General features: G+C 38.4%; 2 protein-coding genes across 7 annotated transcripts in view; both read left to right on the forward strand.

Moving 5' to 3' along the window:
- Window positions 1-1,697: 1,697 nt before the first annotated feature.
- On the forward strand, window positions 1,698-2,134 carry LOC102131073 (large ribosomal subunit protein eL31-like). The gene has a single exon (XM_045377197.3). It carries the CDS (start codon window positions 1,713-1,715, stop codon window positions 2,088-2,090), a length of 378 nt encoding a protein of 125 aa, XP_045233132.1. The 5' UTR covers window positions 1,698-1,712; the 3' UTR covers window positions 2,091-2,134.
- Window positions 2,135-10,819: 8,685 nt separating this feature from the next.
- Window positions 10,820-26,504, forward strand: part of SLAIN1 (SLAIN motif family member 1) — a 66,213-nt gene continuing 50,528 nt past the window's right edge. For 2 of the 6 annotated variants that reach the window (XM_045377380.2, XM_045377381.2), the window contains exon 1: window positions 10,820-11,681. In XM_045377380.2, the coding sequence (XP_045233315.1) occupies window positions 11,047-11,681 (635 nt within the window). In that variant the 5' untranslated portion in view covers window positions 10,820-11,046. Of the gene's footprint in view, window positions 11,682-12,046; window positions 12,206-26,504 lie in introns of those variants that run through there. The other 4 variants (XM_065533341.1, XM_074021218.1, XM_045377382.3 and 1 more) reach the window with 2 other exon arrangements.

Raw genomic sequence — 26,504 nt, forward strand, 5'->3', positions numbered from 1 at the left:
AAGACAAGCATGCCCACTTTTACCACTCCTATTTAACATAGTACTAGAAGTCTGAGCCAGAGCACTCAGGCAAGAGAAAAAAAATAAAAGACATTCAAATAAGAAAAGAGGAAGTGAAGTTATCTTTTTTTGCTGATGATATAATCTTATATCTAAAAAACCTTAAGACTTTACTAAAAATCTCTTAGATTTGATAAGTGAATTCAGTAAAGTTTCAGGATAAAAAGTCAATGTACAAAAATCTATACACATTTCTACACACCAATAATAAGTAGGATTTCTATACACTAATAATGATCAACCTGAGAAACCAAATGGGCAATTCCATTTTCAATAACTATTAAAAAAAAAAAAAGGAATATATTTAACCAAGGAGGCAAATGATCTCTACAAGGAAATCTACTGATGAAAGAAATTGTGGATGACACAAGCAAATGCAGAAACATCCCATTCTCATAGATTGGAAGAATTAATATTGTTAAAATATCCATACTGCAGAGAGCAATCTACAGATTCAATGCAATCTGTGTTAAAATACCAACATCATTTTCACAGAATTACTAAAAGATAGTTTCACATTCATGTAGAACCAAAAAAGAGCTTGAATAAAATCAAAGCAATCCTGAGCAAAAAGAACAAAGCTGGAGGCATCACATAGCTGACTTAAATTATACTACATTGTTACAGTAATCAAAATGGCATGGTACGGGTATAAAAACAGACACACGGATTAATGGAACAGAATCAAGAACCTAGAAATAAACGCACATATCTAGAGCCAACTAATCTTTGACAAAGTTGACAAGAATACGCACTGGGAAAAGATACCCTTTTTGATAAATAGTCTTGGGAAAATTGGATTGCTATATGCAGAAGAATGAAACCAGACCTCTATCTGTCACTGTACACAAAAATCAACTCAAGATGGATCAAAGGTTCCAATGTAAGACCAGAAACTATAAAAACAATAGAAGAAAACCAAGGAAAGAGTCTTCTGGACATTGGTCTCGGCAAAGAATTTAGGACTAAGACCTAAGAAGTACAAGTAACTAAAACAGAAATAGGCAAACTGGACTTAATTAAACTAAAAAGCTTAAATATTCAACAAGTGAACAGACAACCTGTAGAATGGCAGGAAATATTTGCAAATTATGCATCCAACAGGGGGCTGTTACCCAAAATTTACAAGGAACCCCAAAAACTCAACAACAATAAAAATAACCCCATTAAAAAGTGGACAGAGGACAATAATAGGCATTTTTCAAAAGAAGACATAGAAATGACCAATAAGCATATGAAACAAATGCTTAATATAACTAATCATCAAAGAAATGCTAATTAAAATCACCATGAGATACTATCTTACATCAGTCAGAATGGCTATCATTAAAAAGTCAAAAATAAAAGATGTCAGCAAAGATGCAGAGAAAAAAAATGCTTATACAAAGCTGTTGGAAATGTAAATTAGCAAAATCTCCACAGAAAACATTTTGGAGATTTCTCAGAGAATTAAAAATAGAACTACCATTCAGTCCAGCAACCCTACTAGGTATCTACCCAAAGAAAAGAAATCATATGAAAAAGATACCAATGCTCATATGTTTATTGCAGTACTATTCACACTACTAAAGATACGGAATCAACCTGAGTGTCCATCAACAGATGATTGGATTAAAATGTGGTGTACAGCTTTCCAACTTGGACCCGGCAGAATGGCTCCGGCAAAGAAAGGTGGCGAGAAGAAAAAGGGCCGTTCTGCCATCAACGAGGTGGTGACCCGAGAATACACCATCAACATTCACAAGCGCATCCATGGAGTGGGCTTCAAGAAGCGTGCCCCTCGGGCACTCAAAGAGATTCGGAAATTTGCCATGAAGGAGATGGGAACTCCAGAAGTGCGCATTGATACCACGCTCAACAAAGCTGTCTGGGCCAAAGCAAGAAGGAATGTCCCGTACCGAATCCGTGTGCGGCTGCCCACAAAACGTAATGAGGATGAAGATTCACCAAATAAGCTCTATACTTTGGTTTCCTATGTACCTGTTACCACTTTCAAAAATCTACAGACAGTCAATGTGGATGAGAACTAATCGCTGATCGTCAAATATATCAAATAAAGTTGTAAAATTGAAAAAAAAAATGTGGTGTACATATTTACAATGAAATGCTATTTAGTCATAAAAAAGAATGAAATCATATCTTCTGTTGCAACATGGATGGAACCAGAGGCCATTATCTTAAGTGAAGCAACTCAGAAACAAGTGGGAGCTAAATAATGTGTACACATGGACATAGAGTGTGGAATGATAGAAAGTAGAGACTCAGAAGAGTAGTAGGCCAAAAGGGGGAAGGATGATTGGAAATTGCTTACTGGGTACAATGTACATTACTGGTGACATCACCACTGAACAAATATACACATGTAACAAAACTGCACGTATGCCCATTAAATTTACACACATAAAAAATGTATTCCAGATAAATAAAAGTAAATGCATAACTAGACACATTATGAGGAAATAACAAAACACAGAGATGTTGTTAAAATCTACCAGGGAGAAAATAGAGACTCCAATTAATCTTATTATTACCAGCAGATGCCAGAAGAAATAAAATTATGTCTTTAAAATTCTTAGGGAAATACCTATCTATCCAGAATTTTATTTCTAGCTAAAGCACATTCAAGGATGAAGGTAGAATAAATACATTTTCCCACAGACCCTTCCTAAAAACAAACAAACAAACATAAAAATAATTTTTATAATAAGGAAACGGAAACACACCCAGAAGCAAGAAAGAGATAAAAGAAAAAGGCATATATAAATTGATTTTTTAAACTAGTAATTTAACTACTTACTGTTAAAATAACTATTTGTGTGCGTATGAGTTTCACCTCAAAAGAGGTGAAAGTAAAAATCTAGGCACTAATACGTATACAGAAAAAAAGTGCCAATGAATTCTAAAATCCCTGTTCTATTCACACAAGGAAATAAATTGAAAATTTGTTAGAAAATTTTAATTCTTGAACATGATTCTTAAAAAATGAAGGGTAACTACAAATAACAGAAATAAAATTCATAGCATTTGGATGAGTAGAGGGAAAAAATGAAATATATAAATTTGAAAATCCAAGGAAAGGTAGAAAGGGGGACAAAGTGTAGTGAAGAGAAACAAAATATTCTGATAAAAATAAGTTCAGAAACAGCAATTATTACAATAAATGTAAATACCTAATACATAACAGAGACATAAGATTGAATGATAAAATCCAATTATATGCACCTTATGCAAATCACTTTTAAAACAAAGCAACTTAGAAAAATCCGAAGGTTAAAATTACTACCTGAAAGAAAGCCGAAGTAGCAACATTAATATTATTAATATTAGATGTAATATATTTTAAGGTAAAAGTAATTGAATAAGAAACATTACATAAAAACAACTGGGATGCTTCAAAGAATATCTAAATCATGAACATTTATGCATAAAATATATAAAACAACAAATACATATTTTCACATATACATTACCATAATAGCACATTTAAATACTTTTCTTTCAGTAATTGATAGATAATGAGTAGGACTACAGAAGATTTGAATGAGGTAAGTAGGTAATTTGATTTCAAACAAATATACATAAGCTATGAATCTATATAAATATATATTTAGATACATATATTTATATTTATATGAATTATATATGTGTGTAGATAGCCTGCACCTAACAAATAGAATGTAGACATACTGCTGCTCCAGTACAAATGGAACATTTCCATATATTCATAATCTACTAAGCCACAAAGGAAGTCCCATCAATTTCAAGCAATCAAATTTATACAGACCATAATCTCTAATTACAATGCAATTAAATTAGGAAACAATAGTAAAAGATTGATTTTTAAACTATATACACACATATTACGCTGAGCCAAACACACAATAACAAAGAACTCATAGCCAAACAACCACATAAAAAAAGTACAAAATTTATGAGAATCATCCAAAATGTTTTAGGTAAATCTTAGCCTTCAGTTTATTCCGTAACAAGAAATACTTATGTAAAAGACCTATTGTAGTAGGCAGTGCTATACACAAAATATTTCCAGTTCTTCTGGCCATATGGTACCATAGCATATCCCTGTTCCCTTGAGGTTAGTTGTAACCATGTCACTCGTTTTGGTAAATGAAATGTGAGTGGAGGAAACTTTTGCCACTTTTAGGCAGGAGCTTTATGAGCTACAATACACTTGGCCAGATCACTTTTTTTTTCCCTTAGCACTGTCAGAAGCATGGAGATGGAGCCTCTCTCAGCCATGCACAGGAGCAAAGATGAACCCTGAGTCCGTATCATCCTTCTGCCTGTCCACATGTGCAGTGTAGCAGCATCAAAGGGACTGATGTCACCATCTCATTTTCAAGTTAGGCTTCCACAGTAATTCCCTGGATTTCTGTCTTCTAAAAGCTGAATTAGTTTAGATTTTCTTCTTCCAATAGGCATCTGCCATTTGTTGGCCTAATCACCAAACAAACATGTAAAAATAACTTTTATAAGGAAACAGACCCAGAGGTAAGGGAGATATAAGAAAAAATGCAGGTATAAATTGATTTTTAAGCTAGTAATTTAACTATTTACTGATTTTTGTTTGTGTGTTTGTTATTTTTTCTGTCTCCAGTCTTCTAGTAGTATCAGAGTTTTCAGACACAGTTTCCATGTACTAATACAAATTGCTTATAAATACCATCAAGTAAAGCTCAGAGTCTGAAAACAGAGGCTTTCATCTGGTTATAAATCTGGAAAACTGTACTCTGTCTTAATTCTCCCTTATCCTACCAATTTGACCATCCCTTAGTTACCAGAACCTTTCATCTTTGAACGTTTTGCATTTTGATTTGAAGATAACGACAGCTTTCATATTCTATGACAATTGACACATATCTTTTTTTCTGAAAATAAAAAAAACACATTCCTGAAGATTAAAAAAAAAAAAACATATCTGTAATCACAATGACCCAATCCTTCTCTGACAGGATTATAATCATTGTTTCTGTGAAGGATCCAGGACGAGATATTATAGTTGAAACACAGATCACCCCTCTATAATATTGTTACTCTTTTCTGAAAATTCATTATGTGCACAGACTATGAAAATGCACTAATTGAAGGTTTGTTTTGAATAAACTTGCAGCAATTTCTCTGAAACTGACTTATAACTTCCAGAATGTGAGGATTTGGCGAAGAGAATGGTGTACTATTTTCTGTGGGCTGCCTTCCATTGCAATTTACTTAGATTCCAAGAGTCATGTCCTTGCACCTGTGTCAGATTCTGTTATGAGAACAAAAAGATCTACTAACAGGAGGGCTTGTTGCCCTGCCATGTCACACAGACTTCCAAATGATTTCTAGCTTTTGTTTGTAACACTTAGGTGTGATGGCAATTTCTTTTTTCAGAGGAGTTTTATAAAAGCTCTGTAAATTATCAAAGAAAACGAAACCTTTTCAATTAAAGAAAAAAAAAATCGACCACATTGACTTTTATGATGAGAGAAACATTTGAGGAAAATGAGAAAATAAATAATTCTAAATCCCAATAGTTTCAAAAGCTTTAGAATACATAGCCAACGTGATGGTGGGATAAATTACCATATTTTTCCAGCTAGATTCAAATTATACCGAATTCATTCTTCTCTGTAAAGTTAAATTTTGAAAAATAAAGGTGCTTTTATGTAAGATGTTATTTTTCAAAGTTTAATCTTGGGCACTTATTTTTAAGAAAAGCAAATCTTGTTCAAAAATGTCTATTTGCTTTGGGTAAAAAAGTTTCAGATTTTAAAAAAAAGTCCCTGATGGGTTTGTTTGTTGTTTTTTTTTTAAATTTTTGAACTTTTCCAAAACCAGTATTGGATCCGTTTGGGTTTGATATAGTTCGTGGCATTGTTTCTTTTACGTATTCTTAAGAGTGGTATTGACCTTTGAATAATCCAAATGGCTAGAAATGCAAAATAGGACAGGGATAATTTAGGCTGTTTTAGTCATCTGCTCAGAAATGCACACTGAATGAATAGCCATTGTACTGTCAAAAATGTTGTACCAGCACTGGGAACTTTGTTGATCTTGGAAGCTTACTGTTTTCTAATCTGTGCTTGGTGACCTTTAAAGTTCCAGTAATATTTGCCTGTTAATGAATCAGACTTTGTTCAAGGCATTCTATTGACTGATTTTGCATTAGTCAATAGTTTTTATTTAAAAGCCACAAGGACCAGAGCAGAGTACTCTGCTTGGTGCTGCTTAAGACCTAAAAAGAGATACTACAGTTTAGGAGCTTGGACTCTGAAATCAGACTGCTTAGCTTCAAAACCTGGCTCTGCCACTTATGGCTGGGTAACTGTGGGCAAATTGACCTCTCTGTGCCTCAGTTTTCTCATTTATAAAATAAGTATCTCAAGGAGTTGTTTGATCATTAAATAACTTAATACATGGAAAGGGTTTAGAGCAATTCTTGGCATTTAGTAAGCACTAGATAGCTTCTAAGATAAATTGTAGAAAGTTTCTTTCTAATGGCAGTAGTACATATGTGAGCTATTCATAAAAACAAAACAAATCGACCACAGAGGAAAGGATATTGATTAAGAATTAGAGCTGGGTACTATATCCTAGTTTTCATCCCATGCGGACTGATAAATGAATATCACACTCGCCCTGATGCCCTACCTAACAGCTTGATGAGGAGAACCAAATGAGATAATGAATTCTCTTAAATGAGGAGATCCAAATGAGATAATGGATTCCTTCCTTCCTTCCTTCCTTCCTTCCTTCCTTCCTTCCTTCCTCCCTTTTCTTTTTTCCCTCTCTTCCTCCCTTCCTGCCTTTGTTCCTCTCTCTCTTTCTTTTAGAGATAAAGTATTACTATGTTCCCCAAGCTGGCCTTGAATTCCTGGGCTCTAGCAATCCTCCTTTCTCAGCCTCCTGAGTAGCTGGGACTACAGACACATGCCTCCGTGCCTGGTTGAAATAATGTTTATTTTCTACTCGAAGCCTTCCCAAAATTTTTAGCTGAATTGCTCCTTCTTGATCACTCCTTATGCTGTTCATTTATGTTTTCATTATGATACGTAATACTATTTTTTGTGTTATAGTTAGTTGTTTATATGCTTCTTTCTTCAACTAGATAAGTTCTTGATGGTGGAGACACTGGTTTCTTACTCACTTCTTAAAACTCATCTAGCACCTGAAAATAATAGAAATGTAATGAGTGTTTATTTAAAGGGGCTCTTACAGGTATAGCTTGACAAATCAACAGAATGATTATTATTACTATTATTATTCTTGTAACTACCACCACATGTGACTTTATAGGGTATAATTATGTGAGTTTGGGCATGAATATGAGTAGTAGAGTTGGGTGGGGTTAGAATGGAGCAACTCACACAGGGATTTTTAAAAAATAAATTCTGACTTCTTGTATTTCTGTTTTCTCTTTCCATAATCTCCCTACATTAAAATATAACACATTAGGTGCAGCAAGTATTTTCCTGGCTATTAACGGGGTCAGAAGTAAAATAATTGATTATTATGGGATCTGCAAAAAGCCTCTGGTCTTCCCATGTTGTTACCTTATGATAAATGAGGTTTATGGAAATAGCTAATTATGTGTTTGTCTAAATTCCAGCTAGAACTTGAGGATTTATTTATTGATTCATTCATCCTTTAAAATTTTTTGAGTATTTCTTTGCCATGTGCTAGACACTATGCTAGGCGCTGCACACGGGCAATGGGACCTGCAGTGTTCAAGTCTATTCTGTATGTATAAACAGGACTCTCCATGAAGAGGCATAAGAATCACTCAAACTTGTGGTTCAAATCGACTTGAAAATACAGTTGGGGATCTTTGATCTTAGTTTAACACATTAGGTTATTTTCTTTTCTTGCAGTAATTGGATCTATAAACTTGAATTAATGTAGTACTCATATTAGGGTATGTCAGCTGTACTGATCGCAAAATTTAAACATAAGAATCTTACTCTAGGAGAAATTTTACTCTGGCCCACTAGCAACTGCTAAGAACCATCATTTTCATGACTGAACTTGGGCAGTAACATAACCTCGTAAGCTCATCTGTAAAACTGGGATAATAACAGGCTATTTCTCAGTTTCCTTGCAGAATTATTTTTATATACTCAAGAAGAACCTACGGTGCTTTTGCGATTCTGTTGCTCTATCTATTTAATATTCATAGACACTATTAGAAATACATGTGAAAAATACAAATTAAAATAAGTTCATGTTCTCTCTTAAAATTCACTAGACTGATGGTAGTTCTGAAGTGTAATTAATAGAGAGAAATGTGCATTTCTTTATCCAGTTTTGAATGTGTGATATGTGGATGTTTCACATTACCTTACGGTGCATCAAATGTATGCTTAAAGCACAAACTTTTAAATGAGACATGCACTTTCATTTCTCATATCTTCTTTGTAAACCTCTGAAATCACCTACATATTTTATTTAAAATGAAAACACTACAATTGAGCAACTACAGCATGCAATCTCTTTCAAAACACAAAGCTTACTAATTTGCATCAAAATAAAAAATCAAGACTGCTTAATTAAAACCTTGACACCATCAACCTCTTTAATTATACGTTAAAGAGACTGGCAGCCTGGGGACACCAAGTTGAAATCAGTGTGCATTTTGAGTGTCTCTGGTGTGTGTACATGTGCAATTCACAAAAGGGAAAAAAAGAGGGGCATTAAGAGAAAGCAAAAACATTATTTAAATTTTCTTTGGACACAAATAATTTCACACTTTTAAAACAGGTAGGAAAAGGGCAAATTTGTCTTTTCAGAAGAATAATGCAGACTAGAATTGTTAAACAATGTTTCACCTCTTTTCTACGTCTAAATTTCAATGCATGCTTTCTTTTTAAAGAACAAAGATGATAATTATTACTTAGAAAACAGGGTTCAAAAGCTTGACTACTGCTTGTTGGATGTATATAGACCATATTGGGTAAATGAACGAGGATAGGGCTGTCTGTTTCTCTCCTTCTTAGGGTGTATATAAATTGTGCAGTAAAATGACTGCTTTTCTTTACATCTTAATTCTTGTTGTCTTCACTATTATGTGCCTATTCCCAATTTCTTTCTCTAGTGTGGGACCCAGCAGCTCTTTGTTCTCATTGTGTCTGTCGTCTCCCTTTCTTTGTGTTGCAGGGATACTGCTACCCGCATCTGCCACTGAGCATGCGGGAAAAATCCTTCAATAGATTCTTTACTTAGGACTTTCAGTAGTATAACTCCACTTTTCCAGGTTTTGGTAATAACCAAAAAAATCGTAAAGATAGACCGAAACTTGGAAAGGTGATGGGTGATACAGGTGGTTAGGTGGTGGGCTAGCAAGCTGGGATACCAGGAAGGTTAAGGGAGTCATCACACACATTTATCTAATTTAGGGAAGGTCTCACCAAGCATGTTAAACGCAAAACATCCACCCTGCACAGAGAAGCTAGAGATGTAGATTAACAATTGAGAAGATACAAGTGTTTCTGAGCAGGAAGACACAAAACCATATCTAAAACCAATAGATACAATGTGTTAGCAGTTCCAGAGAAACGAGGTACATTGTCACAAAGATTGGTATGTAAAGTCCCTAGCAAGGACTTTCACTAGATAGTATATCATCTGAGGATGAGAACCAGTGGTGTAATTTTTCTCATAATATAATCTCAGGTTTTCCTTTGATTGTGTTAAACACTCAAAATGCTAAGTCAGTATTCATTGAACACAACTCGATTAAATTCCTCTGCTTAAAACCTCTTTTAAAAAAGCAGATTTGCTCATGGTTTCCAAGTGGTAAGAAATAGCAGATTTGCAGGTGAGATTAAAGGGTATTGGGTAGAATTCTGAGGTTTTCTGCTTTCCGCTTTTCCCCCAGCAAGACTGCCTTTAATAACTCATACATTATTTAACAGAAGGCGCACTAAACAATTTTACTCATATTTCTCTCCATAACCATTTTTGCCTATTGTACTCACTGCCCGCATCACGAGCTCTTAGAATGGTTCCTGGCACAGAGTAGGTGCTCAAAGATCTTTTGTTTGGAGAATGCGTGAATATACATAACATGAAAAAAAAAGCAGTTCTTCTTTTATTGTGGCAAACAATGGTGGTAACAGTTCAAATTTGACTATTTTAGAATAAACACTTAAGTAAACACTTGTCTCCTTAGCAGCTGGCCACTCTACCTCTTAGAGAGAGGGCTTTCTTCTCTTTCTTCTCGGCCTCCTGTCTCCCACCATTTTGTTTGCCTATTACCCATGAGTACATGAGTGGCATCGTCCCAAAGCCTTTCTGTTCCACCTATCCACTTGTCGATTTTCAGAATAAGGATCCCCAGCCTTTAAGTTTTCTATAGGATTCGTTAGTCAGTGAGTATTAAATGCTGTCATGGAGCCTAACAGAGAGCTGGGAAGGAAGCAAACCAGCGGGCCCTAGGTGCACTCCTCAAGGGCCAGCACCTGCAGCTGCTTTTTTGGGAACCCCCTGGCCCCCGCACCTGGCTCAGAGACCCGCGCAGTTCGCTGTCCCAGCAGCTGCAGGAGGTGCCTGTGGCGGGAAAGTTCAGGCCAGGTCCAATCAGGCACCTGAGATTAGGTAGCAAGGGTGGGTGCGGCTCCCTGGCCCCCACCAGGGCTGCCGGCCCCGCCCCCTGGGTGGGCTTCCCCACGGTTCTCCGCCCCCCCCCGCCCCGCCCCCTCGGCGCTCTCGCCCCGCCCCGCCCCGGGGCCGCGGCTAAAACCCGGAGCCGCCGCGACGCCCAGGGGACTGGAGGGACGCACTGAGCATGTGCAGATCAGCTTGGTGGTGGCTGCTGCGGCCGGAGGCGAGGGCCCGGTGCTGATGCGAACCGCCGGCTCGGCCTCAGCCCGCGCGTGGTCGGCCCCCCAGGTTGGGGTGGCAGGGAAGGAGCCGTAGCCTCCCTGTGGCCCGAGGAGCCGGCGCGCCGGCGCGTACTCCCCGGCGGCCGCGGCGCCCTCGGGGCCCAAGATGATGGCGGAGCAGGTGAAATGCGCCTCGGCGGGGGTCAGCTCTGGAGCGGGCTCCGGGCCGGTGGTGAACGCGGAGCTGGAGGTGAAGAAGCTGCAGGAGCTGGTGCGCAAGCTGGAGAAGCAGAACGAGCAGCTGCGGAGTCGAGCGGCCAGCGCGGCCGCCGCCCCGCACCTGCTGCTGCTGCCGCCGCCGCCGCCCGCCGCGCCGCCCCCCGCCGGGGCCTGCAGCCCGTTGGGTCCTCGGAGCCCCCCGGCCGCCACGGTCACAGCCGCGGCCTCAGGGGGCCTGGGGCTCGGGCTGGCTCTGGGCGCGGGGGGCGGTGGCGGTGGCGGCAGCAGCAGTGGCAGCGGCGGTGGCTCCAGTCCCGCGTTCCCGGGCACCTTCTGCCTGCCTAGCCCCGCGCCCTCCCTGCTTTGCAGCCTGGCGCAGCCACCCGAGGCGCCCTTCGTCTACTTCAAGCCGGCAGCGGGCTTCTTCGGCGCGGGCGGTGGCGGGCCGGAGCCGGGGGGCGCGGGGACGCCGCAGGGGGGAGCTGCAGCGCCGCCCTCGCCGGCCCCCACGCTGCTGGACGAGGTGGAACTGCTGGATCTGGAGAGCATAGCCGCCTGGCGGGACGAGGACGACTACACCTGGTACTGCCTGGCTCCGCTCCCTCCCCGAGACCCTGGCCTCGGGGGCTGCGGGCACCGGGGAGCGGGGGCGGGGGCGGACGGGGGGTCCCCTGCGGCTGCCGGCGTGACTCCCCGCCGCTCCTGGAGGGGCCGATCCAGCAGGTGTCGAGCCAGGCGGTGACATTTCCCACGATGAGGCTTCTCACGAAGGCAGAAACCTGTTTTCTAATCGCTCCGACTGCGGATGAACCCCCCCCCCCACCCCGCCTCCCGCCCCCGATCTTGGGTTCTGCTGTTTGCTGATTGTTGGGTCCCAAGCTCCTGGTTAGCATTAAGTGCAAAATCCATGACATCTGGTCCTTTTGCTCCGTGCTGCTCTTTTCCTCAGTGTTTTCGGAGGGATGACGGGGGATGGTAGGGGTTGGTCTCTGTCTGCGACTGTTACTGTTCTTTCGTTTTAAACGAACGATGGACAGGATTTGCGTGCTCTTCCTCCTCGGGTGGCATCGGAAGCCGCGCAGTGATGGATCTCTCTTTACAGAGAGGTTCGTTCTTACTGTTTGAATTTTGCAGTCGTGTGCCCTTTTGCGCTGCATTTTCATTGAAATCTTATTTTCAGAGACTGACTTGTTTTTTAAAATGGGGTGACCTCACTGGCTTTCCCATAAATAGTGCCAATAAAGAGGACTTTTCTTGGAGTGGAATGAACAGGTGGGAGGGGCTTTTTTTTTTTTTAAACCTAGGCACCAAGGAACTGTCTTTAAGTTTTAAAATTAAACTGTAGAAGAAAAGTGAGATTAGAGAAGCCTTATTTTCTTATTTCTTGGAAACTTTTTAGCTTGGTTATCAGAAAACTTGAGGCTGACAGCATTTATTCAGTTGACATCTGGTTAGCACTGTCTACTTTTCATGAATGGGTAACTTTAGGGGGAGGCATCCAATTCCTTTATGATGTATGTTTCTTGCTGCTTGCTCATGGGGTAATAGTCATTTCACGACTCACTTCTTTTGGTTGGTTCCCATTTTCTGTGGTCACCAGATATATAGGATATGTTTCAGATAAGATGGAACTTGGGTTCCTGCAAGGAAAATGAGCAGCATTCACCTCTACATTGCAGAGGCATGAAGAATAGTTTTAGTCCTTCTTTACCTGAGGTCCTTTTTATGTAGGACCCTTTCTGTTTTTGCAAGCTGGGTTTTCATTACTTTCTTTGTGTCTCTGTTGCGTGATTGCATGGAAGGGATTGGGAAATGGAGATCCTTACTGGTTTCCTATTGGGAAGCTTGCCTTACACTCTACCATGTGAGAGCTCTAACTGTAAAGTGCATTAGTTAATTGGTTTGATTCAAGAATCAAAATATATGGAGCTGTAGTAAGCCTTTCAGAGGCGTATTCATCATCCACCTTAACACTTTTTGGCAGCTGTGCAGGTAGCTCAAGGTGTAAAAAAACCAAACAACTCATCACTTTCTGGAACTTTAAGCCATTCTTTCAAAGATGCACCCTTATTTCCATAAAGCCTGGGGTATATTACAATCTCAATTTCAACCTGAATGTGGTACTAGAAAATGCTCTCATGATGGTCCTTAGATTTCACTAATAACTCTCAGCCCTTATGCCACTTTCAAATTATTTTAGGTTGATTTAGTCCTTATTTAGCCTTTTTCTTATGGTATGTATGTAAACAGTGGAAGGAAACTTGTTTCTATTTTTGATGGGGAGCTATATGGGATCAGTTTTATGCTTAAAATATTTGCATTTTAAAATTTATTATGATATTGCTTGTTTATTAGATTAGTAATCTATTAATAACTTTTCTTCTTTTGAATGGATTTCTGTCATATGTAGTTAGCATCCTTCTATTGCTAGTATTTTGGTACCTAGGCTTTTTTTTAATAGTTTAATTTTGTCCGAATAGCATTGAAATAACCAACTTTAACAGAAATCACCTTCTTAGTGGTATTAGTATATTAACTCTTCATATGGTTTGAAGCAAATCAAAGTTGAAGCAGGCTGTATTTCATTCAACAAGTATACAGGTGAATAAATCAAAGCCTTAATGCTTTACAAATGTTTCTAGAGACAAATGGCAGAAAATCTTCCTGAAAATAAGCCTGGGATTAGAATTCCAGGTGGAAAAACAAGGAGGGTTCATTAATCTTAGTGGGATGGACTTAAAAATTTTAAAGTTACCTGATTTACATAATTTTATTTCATTAGTACATTTTATGCATCAAGTTTTTTTTTTTTTTTTGTATTGCAAATCTTTTTGATGAAGAAAATATCAACAGGGTTTAATTTTAAAAGTTTAACCCACTTGTTAATGCTTGCAAAGCACTCTGAAGTTCTTTTATCACTGTAGACTATAGTGTCCCTGTCGTGTGGTCTCACAAATAGAGTGCTGTTCGTTTGGATTCCCTGATATGTTTGCAGGATGGCAACTTACTTTTATTTCCTGTGTTTATTAAGCAACTGGAGTGGGTATATAGTACCTTATTTTAAAAATATTTAAAACTACAAGTTTTACATGTTCATTGTAAAAAAACTAAAACATAGACGTAGGTATAAGGTCACAAAAATTCTCTTTCTTGTCCCCAGTTTATTACCGTGACTCAGAATTCACCCTGTTAATACTCTGTAGATCCTTCAAGATAAAAAATATAATTACACAAATCAATATTCAAACATACACACATCAGTTTTTTTTAATGCTTGCCTTTCATTGAACATACCTTGGACATTTGTGTGTTCATGTGACTTCACGTCTCCCAGTAACAATGGCATCATTACTAGAGTAACAATATTAAGGAACAAGTTACTGTTAACTGTATCACCCACAGTTTTTCATGCATTTTTATTATGATTTCATCCTAATGGGTTAAACAAAATTTATTTGCTTATTTATTCAGAATAGTACTTCCTGCTAAAATGTCATGTGTTCAGGAAAGTTTACAAATGTAGATTAATCACTGAATATTTTAACTATTCTTTAAGTATATATTTTCTAATAAAACCTTAGAATACATTATTTTCCTTTTATTAACAACTTGGACAAAATTTTGGTTAAGAATTACGTGTATAAGGAAAATCGTGACTAACAGAACCAATCTTTTTATGATAGTTCATTAGTTAATGATTAACCAGGTCTTTGAGATCTTTTTTCTGAATAATTATTTAACCTATAAGGAGTATCTTTAAAAAAAAAAAAAACTTTAAAGACAATGGCATGTTATGCTTTCCCTTTTAACAAAAAACTTTGATGAAGCAATATTCTTATTTCTTTGAATATTTATCTTAATTGAATTTTAAGTCTTGAATGTTGCCTTAATACTACCTGATTATCCTAGCACAGTACTGCTGGAATTAAGTGTCTCAGAAAGTTAAAGATGATGGCAATTCCAGAACCTGATTTCTTAAGTCCTCTTATGGCCCTATAGTAAAACTCTCATCCTGCTATACTGATTCCTCAGTTATCTTACTAATTTGATAGGCTTAGGTCTCTGGAAGGCCATTGGCTAGAAAGGAAAAGGGAAAAGTCTCAATATCAGAAGCAAATAAAAAGCTCAAAGGGACTAAAATATCCATGCATACATGGGACACAGTGTAATTGGGTGCTTTTTCTGTCTTTATGGAAGAAATGTTTTTAAGATTCATATTTGTCCCAATGTCACTAGACTGTGAAGCACCAGAGGACAGAGTAAGTTAGAGTGGTCTGAAGTGGCAATGGGAGCCGTTAGCTAACTGCATACTAGATCTTCCTATGACCTGTTTCAGCTCTCTTATTTCAGTGTTGAGGGACAGGAGCTCTGAGGCGAAATGGCTTATGTAAGCTCTTCTGGTTACTGATGGAGTTCAGACTAAAATTCAGATTATTTGTCCAGATTCAGAAGTGTTTACATCAATTGATACATTTTTTTCCCCAGAGCAAGCTGTGTAACTCACTAGCAAATTTATAAAGTCAATTTAGTGGATTGACCAGCATTCTCAAAAAGTGAAGTGCAGTAGAATAGAAAATCAGAGTTTATCATATCTTATAATACAATGCTTGCTTTGATTAAATGTGTTTCAGTTTTACGGATGTGAAAATATTAAACATATTTTTGCATTATGATCAAAGTTAGCAAAACTCTCTACTGTTTGAAAGCAAAATGGAGAAAGCAGGTGGAAAAGCACTGAAGATAGTATAGTACTCTGAAGGGAAGTTAGGTCTTGCACACCTCAGCCAGGAAGATGGTTCTATATGAGAAAATGCCACGATGAAAATAAGCCAGCCAATATAAAATACAGCCATGTAAGAAGGCTTTATTTTAGTAGAATGACAATTAGCAGAACATTGAGACTATATAAACAGGATGTGGCAAGGATTTTAAACTTTCCCAACTGGGAAAGACAATAGAAAAGTTGTTAATTATAAAAGGAAAAATGGTGACTTGTACAAATTAAGGGAAATTTAATGAATGAGATATTCATCTTCCACATGTAATACCAAGATCCCAGACAGCTGGCTAACATCATTGCCAATTTTTCATCAAAGCTGTTGAACACCTTGTAGTATACATATGGCACAGCTAAATTAGACCACCTAAACTGTTTTTTGCATAGTTGATTTTCAGTGAAAAGACCAGAGGGTGCTTCCCTTTCTGACAGTGCTAATTGAAAATGTACAATGTTTTGTAGGAGCAAATGGAATTGACTGAAGTGTATGACGTGTGTTTGAGATACGTAACTTTTAAATGTTGAAGTGAGGTGCTGAAATAGTTTAGTTCTAACTGGGTGAGTCAGGGTTGGGGGTGGAGGGAAAGTTTGTTATAGGACAGCTTAGTAAGTAAAGCTTGAACTTCATTTATCTTTTTAAGAGACTGTTGGAACTAAGTATTGTAGCGGCTATCTAGATTGATTCTAGCAGGTGCCAGTGACTCAAACACTGTTAGAGAGAACTAAAGATTTGTTGATTGTGCTTATTAGTGTTGATGTTTCAGCTTTTCTTAAAATAAAACTTGCAGTGATTGAAGGCTCTTAAAATTATTGTCTGAAAATTACCACATATACTTTTCAGTAGCAGGTCTAAATACACACACACAATATATATATATATATATATATATATACTTGTATATATGTATGGCTGTACCATTTGTTGTTTGTACTATCTGCAAAAGGATGACTTTGGAACCAAGTATTTTGAGAATAACTGAGACTTTGTTTTCCAGACGATTGTCACACTTCATTGGAAACATTCAGGGTTATCACAGGCTTTGTGTCATTTTTGGTCTCCCAGCGTAGAATGTGATGTGTATGGAAAAGAAGGGGTTGGGTTCTGTGAGAAGGATAGTAGTTTCTGGTGTGTGTGGTTTGGAAGCAATTGAAGAAAAGTTAAAGAAAATTGGAATGACATTCCAAATAGTAGTTTGAAATTTATATTTCAAACATAATTTGAAGAATTCTGAAAATTTAGATCAGGACTTTTCAGATATTCTTGCCAGAATTCAATATACCCTTAATGAAACTACTGAAGTTGAAAAAATCTTTTTAAGTCAGAATGTATGATGCACTAATGATGGCAAGATAGGATATTGTAAATGTTACTTGCATTCTAATGACAATGAATAAAGTGATTTTTAAAATGACTCTTTAGAAGGTTAGAACTATATAGGAGAAATACAGATTTTTTTTTTTTTAAACCTTGCCTATCTAATTTTGGAGCTGTGTTGTACTCAAGGAGTTTTTAGCCACATGATCTCTATAACTAGTTTTTTTGTATTATCTGCAAAAAGATGACTTTAGAACCAAATATTTTGAGAATAACTGAGACTTTTCTTTTTCTAGACAATTGTCATACTTCATTGGAAACATTCAGGGTTATTGTGGACTTTTTCTGTCTTTAAATCCCGCTCTAGGCCAAGTCATAGAAACACTAGGCTCAAAGCTATCCTGCCCACTGGCATTAAGACAGAAGTGAAAATGATCACTTCTGTCTTAATGCCATACATTTGTATAGCACCTCAACAGTTTTATCAAAATAATATAATAAATAACATGTAAGTGGTTTTCAAAACTCCTTTCGTTAGGCTTATTACAGGAAGCAGTCCTCTACTCCCTTCTCCTGCTGAGTCCTTCACGTAGGCATCGCTTTATACTCTTCTAGCGGTTTCTTTTTCCTAAACAGTCTTTATACTTTTATGATCTTAGACATCTGTGGACTTATTATGAAAGATGAAAACTTAGCTTTCTTCCTCTCACCCTCGACTACCATATCCATATATTTTTTTCCTTCTCATGATGGTTTTTATGGTTTTTCTTTTATATTTAATGTCTGCATTATGATTATAATTTACTAGCTGAGTCCTGTTAATTGCATGTTAAACATGTATTTTCTGTAACCCTTTTGTTCCTCCAACAGTTAGTAATGGCCCTTCTTCTCCCCTCTTCACTTTCTTTAATTAACCATCAGAAATTATTTTCCCAAACACACTAAAGGAGCCATACAATCCCTCATTAAGGTCATAAATATTTGGCAATCTGTTAAATCCGCTTTTTAAAAAATTTATATTGTAGTGCTATCCCCTCTGAAACTCTTAATCTCATTGCTGTAGTTTTTACTAGTAGTTCGCCCCCTAGGCTGGATGCATACTGCTATTGCCATGGGAACTCTTTCCGTTTCTTGGCTAATGTGGATTCCCTTCTTCTTAAGTCCTTTTCCTTTGTATTTCACTTATTCTTTTAGGTGGAGCACAGCCTTCAATAGCTTTCTAAGAAAGGAGACCTGCATGAGAGGCACACTTTGAGATCCCGCATGTTTGAAAATGTCATTGTTCTGCCCTTACATAAGATTCACAGTTGGACTGGCTATAAAAGTCTAAGTTAACCTTTCCCTCATGTTTGAAGGCATTTTTCCATTTTGTTCTAGCTTCTGTTATGTTCTAGTTATTGAGTGTACTGTGTTTGGGTATCTAATTTTTTTTGACTTTTTCTTTTGCTTCCTTTATCTCTACTATTCTAAAATGTCATGTTGTACCTTGGTATGGGTTATTTTATTTGGTATACCGGACATTTATGCACACTTTCACTCTAGAATTGCATGGCCTGTCTTCCACTCTGGATATTTTCTTGCTTTTTTTTTTTTTTCCCTCTCTCTCTCCAGAATAACTTTCCAGTTTCTTTCTTTTCTTTCTTTATTTTCTTTTTTTCTTTTCTTTCTTTTTTTTTTTTTTTTGGTAGAACTTGTAACAGACAGATGTAGGTCATTCTACCTGGCTTAATCACTTTATTTTCTTATCTGTCTTTTCCCATTGCTAATCTGTCTTTATTTTCTTTTCAGGAGACTTCTTCAACTTGATATTCCAAACTCATTTATTGACTCTTTTGTTTTGCTATGATAGTCTCATTTCCCAAGGATGAATAAACTGGTTTTTTTTCCAATATCCATGTGTATGTGTGTGCTTGTGTGTGCATGTGTGTGTGTGTGTGTGTGAATGTAACATTTTCTCTTAGATGATATAAATTATACTTGTCTTGAAATTTTCATCTGTTCCCTGCATTTTCTCTTTGGTTCTCTTTACCCCCTCTACTTTTAGTCTCGGTGTTTCATGTAAAAGGAATATTTCACATATTTGGTGTCACTGGTTGTCTGTTCATACCCAAAGGAGGTATTGAAGCTGATCTGAAGCTCTCCATGGATGGAGCTCCTTGGTGCAGTTTACTAGTGATTGGATGGGTAGCCAGCCCACATTCAAGTATCTCTAGGTCTTCTCTTGGATTCATCTTTTTCTCTAGGCATAAACCTTCTATCCTTCTAGGAGATGTAAGCAAGGCAGTCATTTCTAGGAATATAAAGAGAGAAATGGGACCAGAATTCTAATGAGTCAGCATGTGGACTTCCATTTAATGTTTGGTTAAGTAAGGTACCTCATTTCTCCTTCAGCTAAGTTTGGTGTGCCTGAAGTTAAGGCTTCTCTGGATCAGCTTATTCACACAGCAGAGTCTCTGGTCTCAGGTTAAGATGAAGAGGGCGGGTAGGACTGGCTGTATGGAAGGGGATTTGGGATTCCAGTTGCCCCTAGGTAGACTTTCAACTGGATTCACTGCTTTTAGTGTGATGATCATCCCTACCTTCTATGAAATGCAGAGTGGGAATGAGCTATAGTACCAGACAATAGGAATTGGACTATGGAGTATGAAAGAGAAATCTCCATAAGTGAACATGGCATAGTGGGTCACTTAGAAACTGAATGTGCCTGTAGAAATGAGCAGCTTTTGAATATGGTGTGAGGCTATGTGGACAAAGGAAATATTTGTATCACATAGACCCTAAGTAATTGAAGACACCTTACTGTGGTGTTCTCCTACAAACAAAAAAAGGATTCTATCAAAAAAAAGTGAATGGGAGTATCTGGAATCCAGGGTCAAGCTGGTTGGAGGAAGCTTCCTAGCAGCAGAAGAGATCAGCAGTTCTCCCATAGGACACTGGAGGTAACAGGCAGAGCAGTGCTTTAGGTAGCAGCTTCAGGTGGTAGCTGAGAGGGATTTAAAAACAACAGGCACAAGCTCAGACGGAAACATGAATTTTCCCAGCAGGAGTTGACAGACACCTCATACAGGAGAGCTCTGGCTTGGCATCTGGCAGATACCCCTCTGGAACAAAGCTTCCAGAGGAAGGAACAGGCAGCAATCTTTGCTGTTCTGCAGCTGCTGCTGTTGATACCCAGGCATACAGAGTCTGGAGTGGACCTCAGGAAAACCCCAGCAGACCTGCAGCAGAGGGGCCTGACTGTTAGAAGGAAAACTAACAAACAGAAATAAATGGCGTCAACATCAACAAAAAGGACGTCCACACAGAAACCCCATCCAAAGGTCACCAATATCAAAGACCAAACGTAGATAAATCCATGAAGATGAGGAATAAACGGTGCAAAAGGGCTGAAAATTCCAAAAATCAGAACACCTCTTCTCCTCCAAAGGATCACAACTCCTCATCAGCAAGGGAACAAAACTGGACAGAGAATGAATTTGATGAATTGTCAGAAATAGAATTCAGAAGGTGGGTAGTAACAAACTCCTCTGAGCTAAAGGAGCATGTTCTAACACAATGCAAGGAAGCTAAATACCTTGATAAAAGGTTGGAGGAATTGCTAACTAGAACAACCAGTTCAGGGAAGAACATAAATGACCTGATGGAGCTGATAAACACAGCACAGGAACTTCGTAAAGCATACACAAGTATCAGTAGCCAAATCAGTCAAGCGGAAGAAAGTATATCAGAGATTGAAGATCACCTTAATGAAATAAAGCATGAAGACAATATTAGAGAAAAATGAATGAAAAGGAATTAACAAAGCTTCCAAGAAACATGGGACTATGTGAAAAGACCAAACTTACATTTGATTGGTGTACCTGAAAGTGACTGGGAGAATGGAACCAAGTTGGAAAACACTCTTCAGGATATTATCCAGGAGACCTTTCCCAACCTAGCAAGACAGGCCAACATTCAAATGTAGGAAATACACAGAACACCACAAAGATACTCCTCGAGAAGAGCAACGCCAAGACATATAATCATCAGATTCACCAAGGTGGAAATGAAGGAAAGAATGTTAAGGGCAGCTGAAGAGGGGTTACCCACAAAGGGAAGCCCATCAGACTAGCAGCGGATCTCTCTGCAGAAACCCTACAAGCCAGAAAAAAGTGAGGGCCAATATTCAACATTCTTAAAGAAAAGAATTTTCAACCCAGAATTTCATATCCAGTCAAACGAAGCTTCAAAAGTGAAGGAGAAATAAAATCCTTTACAGACAAGCTAATGCTGAGAGATTTTGTCACCAGTAGGCCTGCCTTACAAGAGCTCCTGAAGGAAGCACTAAATATGTTGTTGTTGTTGTTGCTGTTGTTTTTGAGACAGAGTCTCGCTCTGTCACCCAGGCTGGAGTGCAATGGCACCATCTCAGTTCACTGCAGCCTCTGCTTCCCAGGTTCAAGTGATTCTCCTGTCTACCTCCTGAGTAGTTGGGATTACAGGCGCCCACTACGATGCCTGGGTAATTTTTGTATTTTTAGTAGAGGCAGGGTTTTGCCATGTTGGTCAGGCTGGTCTTGAACTCCTGACGTCAGGTGATCCACCAGCATCGGCCTCCCAAAGTGCTGGGATTACAGGTGTGAGCCACCACACCTGGCCTCAGAAGCAGTAAATATGGAAAGGAAAAACCGGTACCAGCCACTGCAAAAACATACCAAATTGTAAAGACCATCAACACTATGAAGAAACTGCGTCAACTAATAGGCAAAATAACCAGCTGGCATCATAATGACAGGATCAGATTCACACAGAACAATATTAACCTTAAATGTAAATGGGATAAATGCCCCAATTAAAAGACACAGACTGGCAAATTGGATAAAGAGTGAAGACCTATTGGTGTGCTGTATTCAGGAGACCCATCTCACATGCAAAGACACACATAGGCTCAAAATAAAGGGATGGAGGAATATTTACCAAGCAAATGGAAAGCAAAAAAAAAGAGCAGGGGTTGCATCCTAGTCTCTGATAAAACAGACTTTAAACCAACAAAGATCAAGAGACAAAGAAGAGCATCACATAATGGTAAAGGGATCAATGCAACAAGAAGAGCTAACTATCCTAAATATATATCCACCCAATACAGAAGCACCCAGATTCATAAAACAAATTCTCAGAGACCTACAAGGAGACTTAGACTTCCACACAATAATAGTGGGAGACTTTAACACCCCACTGTCAATATTAGATCAACGAGACACAAAATTATAAGGATATTCAGGACTTGAACTCAGCTCTGGATCAAGTGGGCCTAATAGATATCTACACAGCTTTCCACCCCAAATCAACAGAATATACTTTCTTTTCAGCACCATGTAACACTTATTCTAAAATTGACCACATAATTGGAAGTAAAATTCAGCAAAGGCAAAAGAATGGAAATCATAAGAAACAATCTCTCAGACCACAGTGCATCAAATTAGAACTCAGGGTTAAGAAACTCACTGAAAACCGCACAATTACATGGAAACTAAACAACCTGCTCCTGAATGACTACTGGGTAAACAACGAAGTTAAGGCAGAAATAAATAAGTTCTTTAAACCAATGAGAACAAAGACACAATGTACCAGAATCTATGGGACACAGCTAAAGCACTGTTCAGAGGGAAATTTATAGCACTAAATGCCCACCGGAGAAAGCAGGAAAGATCTAACATCAACACCCTAATATCACAATTAAGAGAACTAGAGAAGCAAGAGCAAACAAATTCAAGAGCCAGCAGAAGACAAGAAATAACTGAGATTAGAACAGAACTGAAGGAAATAGAGACACGAAAAACCCTTCAAAAAATCAATGAATCCAGGAGCTGGGTTTTTGAAAAGATTAACAAAATAGACCACTAGCCAGACTATTAAAGAAGAGAAGAATCAAACAGACACAATAAATGATAAAGGGGATATCACCACTGATCCCACAGAAATACAAACTACCATCAGGGAATACTATAAATACCTCTATGGAAGTAAACTAGAAAATCTAGAAGAAGTGGATAAATTCCTGGACACATACACCCTCCCAATACTAAACCAGGAAGAAGTTGAGTCCCTGAATAGATCAATAACAAGTTCTGAAATTGAGGCAGTAATTAATAGCCTATCAACCAAAAAAAGCCCAGGACCAGATGGATTCAGAGCCAAATTCTACCAGAGGTACAAAGAGGAACTGGTACCATTCCTTCTGAAACTATTCCAAACAATAGAAAGACAGGGGCTCCTCCCTAACTCATTTTATGAGGCCAGCATCATCCTGATACCAAAACCTGGCAGAGACACAACAAAAAAAAGAAATTTTTAGGCCAGTATACCTGATGAACATTGATGTGAAAATCCTCAGTAAAATACTGGCAAATTGAATCCAGCAGCACATCAAAAAGCTTATCCACCACGATCAAATCGGCTTCATCCCTGGGATGCAAGGCTGGTTGAACATATGCAAATCTATAAATGTAATCCATCACATAAACAGAACCAATGACAAAACCACATATAATTATCTTAATAGATACAGAAAAAGCCTTTGATAAAATTTATCACCCCTTCATGCTAAAAACTCTCAATAAATTAGGTACTGATGGAATGTATCTCAAAGTAATAAGAGCTATTTATGACAAACCCACAGCCAATATCATACTGAATTGGCAAAAGCTGGAAGCATTCCCTTTGAAAACTGGCACAAGACAAAGATGCCCTCTCTCACCACTCCTATTCAACATAGTATCGGAAGTTCTGGCCAGGGCAATCAGGCAAGAGAAAGAAAGAAACGGTATTCAGATAGGAAGAGAGGAAGTCAAATTGTCTCTGTTTGCAGATGACATGATTGTATATTGAGAAAACCCCATCGTCTCAACCCCAGATCTTAAGCTGATGAGCAACTTTAGCAAAGTCTCAGGATACAAAATCAATGTGCAATAATCACAAGTATTTCTATACACTAATAGTAGACAGCCAAGTCATGAGTGAACTCCCATTCACAATTGCTACAAAGAGAATAAAATACCTAGAAATACAAGAGATGTGAAAGACCTTTTCAAGGAGAACTGCAAACCACTGCTCAAGGAAATCAGAGAGGACACAAACAAATGGAAGAACATTCCATGCTCATGGATAGGAAGAATCAATATCAAAATGGCCATACTGCCCAAAGTAATGTATAGATTAAATGCTATCCCCATCAAGCTACCATTGACTTTCTTCACAGAATTAGAAAAAACTACTTTAAATTTCATATAGAACCGAAAAAGAGCCCATATAGCCCAGACAATCCTAAGCAAAATTAACAAAGCTGGAGGCATCATGCCACCTGACTTCAAACTATACCACAAGGCTACAGTAACCAAAACAGCGTGGTACTGGTATCAAAACAGATATATAGGCAAATGGAACAGAACAGAGACCTCAGAAATAATCCACACATTTACAACCATCTGGTCTTTGACAAATCTGACAAACACAAGTAATGGGGAAAGGATTCCCTATTTAATAAATGGTGCTGGGAAAACTGGCTAGCCATATACAGAAAACTGAAACGACCCCTTCCTTACACCTTATACAAAAATTAACTCAAGATGGATTACAGATGGATTAAAGATTTAAATGTAAGACCTAAAACCATAAATAGCCTAAAGGAAAACCTGTACAATACCATTCAGGACATAGGCATGGGCAAAGACTTAAAACACCAAAAGCAATGGCAGCAAAATCCAAAATTGACAAATGAGATCTAATTAAAGAGCTTAGGCAGCCTACTGAATGGGAGAAAATTTTTGCAATCTATCCACCTGACAAAGGGCTAATATCCAGAATCTATGAGGAACTTTAACCAATTTACAAGAAAAAAAAAACCCCATCAAAAAGTGGACAAAGGATATGAACAGACACTTCTCAAAAGAAGATATTTATGTGGCCAAGAAACATGAAAAAAAGCTCATCATCACTGGTCATTAGAGAAATGCAAATCAAAACCACGAGGAGATACCATCTCACACCAGTTAAAATGGTGATCATTAAAAAGTCAGGAAACAACAGGTGCTGGAGAGGATGTGGAGAAATAGGAAGGCTTTTACACTGTTGGTGGAAGTGTAAATTAGCTCAACCATTGTAGAAGACAGTGTGGCGATTCCTCAGGGATCTAGAATCAGAAATACCATTTGACCCAGTAATCCCATTACTGGGGATGTACCCAAAGGATTATAAATTATTCTACGATAAATATACATGCACATGTACGTTTATTGTGGCACTGTTCACAACAGTGAAGACTTGGAACCAACCCAAATGCCCATCAATGATAGACTGGATAAAGAAAAAGTGGCACATATACACCATGGAATACTATGCAGCCATAAAAAAAGGATGAGTTCATGTCCTTTGCAGGGACATGGATGAAGCTGAAAACCATCATTCTCAGCAAACTAACACAGGAACAGAAAACCAAACACTGCATGTTCTCACTCATAAGTGGGAGTTGAACAATGAGAACACATGGACAGGGAGGGGAACATCACATACCGGGGCCTGTCAAGGAGTGGGGGGCTAGGGGAGGGATAGCATTAGGAGAAATACCTAATGTAGATGATAGGTGATGGGTGCAGCAAACCACTATGGCACATGTGTACCTATGTAACAAATCCTGCACATTCTGCACATATATCCCAGAACTTAAAGTATAATAACAAAAAATAAAATAAGGAAAATTGGTGAAAAAAGTATTGAGGTAGGGAAACTCCACAGTTGACTAACTAGTGGCTCATTTCTGTCGGGGCTGTGGTGTTCATGGCTTTTTACATACATGGTAGATGGCAGCTATGAGTTTCTCATCTTAAGAACACTGAGGGCTGGTCATGGTGGCTCATGCCTGTAATCCCAACACCTTGAGAGGCTGAGGCAGGAAGATCGCTTGAGCCCAGGATTTTGAGACCAGCCTGGACAACATAGGGAGACCCTATCTCTAAAAAAAAACTTAAAAAATAATAAAATAGCTGGGTGTGGTGGTGCATGCCTGTGGTCCTAGCAACTCAGGAGGCTGAGGTGGGAGGATTACTTGAATTGAGCTGAAAAGTTCAAAGTTGCAGTGAGGTGTGTTTGTCCCACTGCACTCCAGCCTGGGTGACAGAGCAAGACCATGTCTCAAAACAAAACCAACAAAACTACAAAACAGTGATTCTTTATCTTGTGACTTTTAAAAAACTGCTTTATTGGAATATAATTAATATGTAAACTGCACTTAAAATGTACAATTTGATAGACTTTAACATGTATATATACCCAGGAAATC

This window comes from Macaca fascicularis, chromosome 17 (genome assembly GCF_037993035.2).
Source record: "Macaca fascicularis isolate 582-1 chromosome 17, T2T-MFA8v1.1".
Taxonomy (NCBI): Eukaryota; Metazoa; Chordata; class Mammalia; order Primates; family Cercopithecidae; genus Macaca; species Macaca fascicularis.

Coding starts and splice junctions, on each gene's coding strand:
- LOC102131073 (XM_045377197.3), top strand. CDS start 1,713: ATGGCTCCGGCAAAGAAAGGTGGCGAGAAGAAAAAGGGCCGTTCTGCC.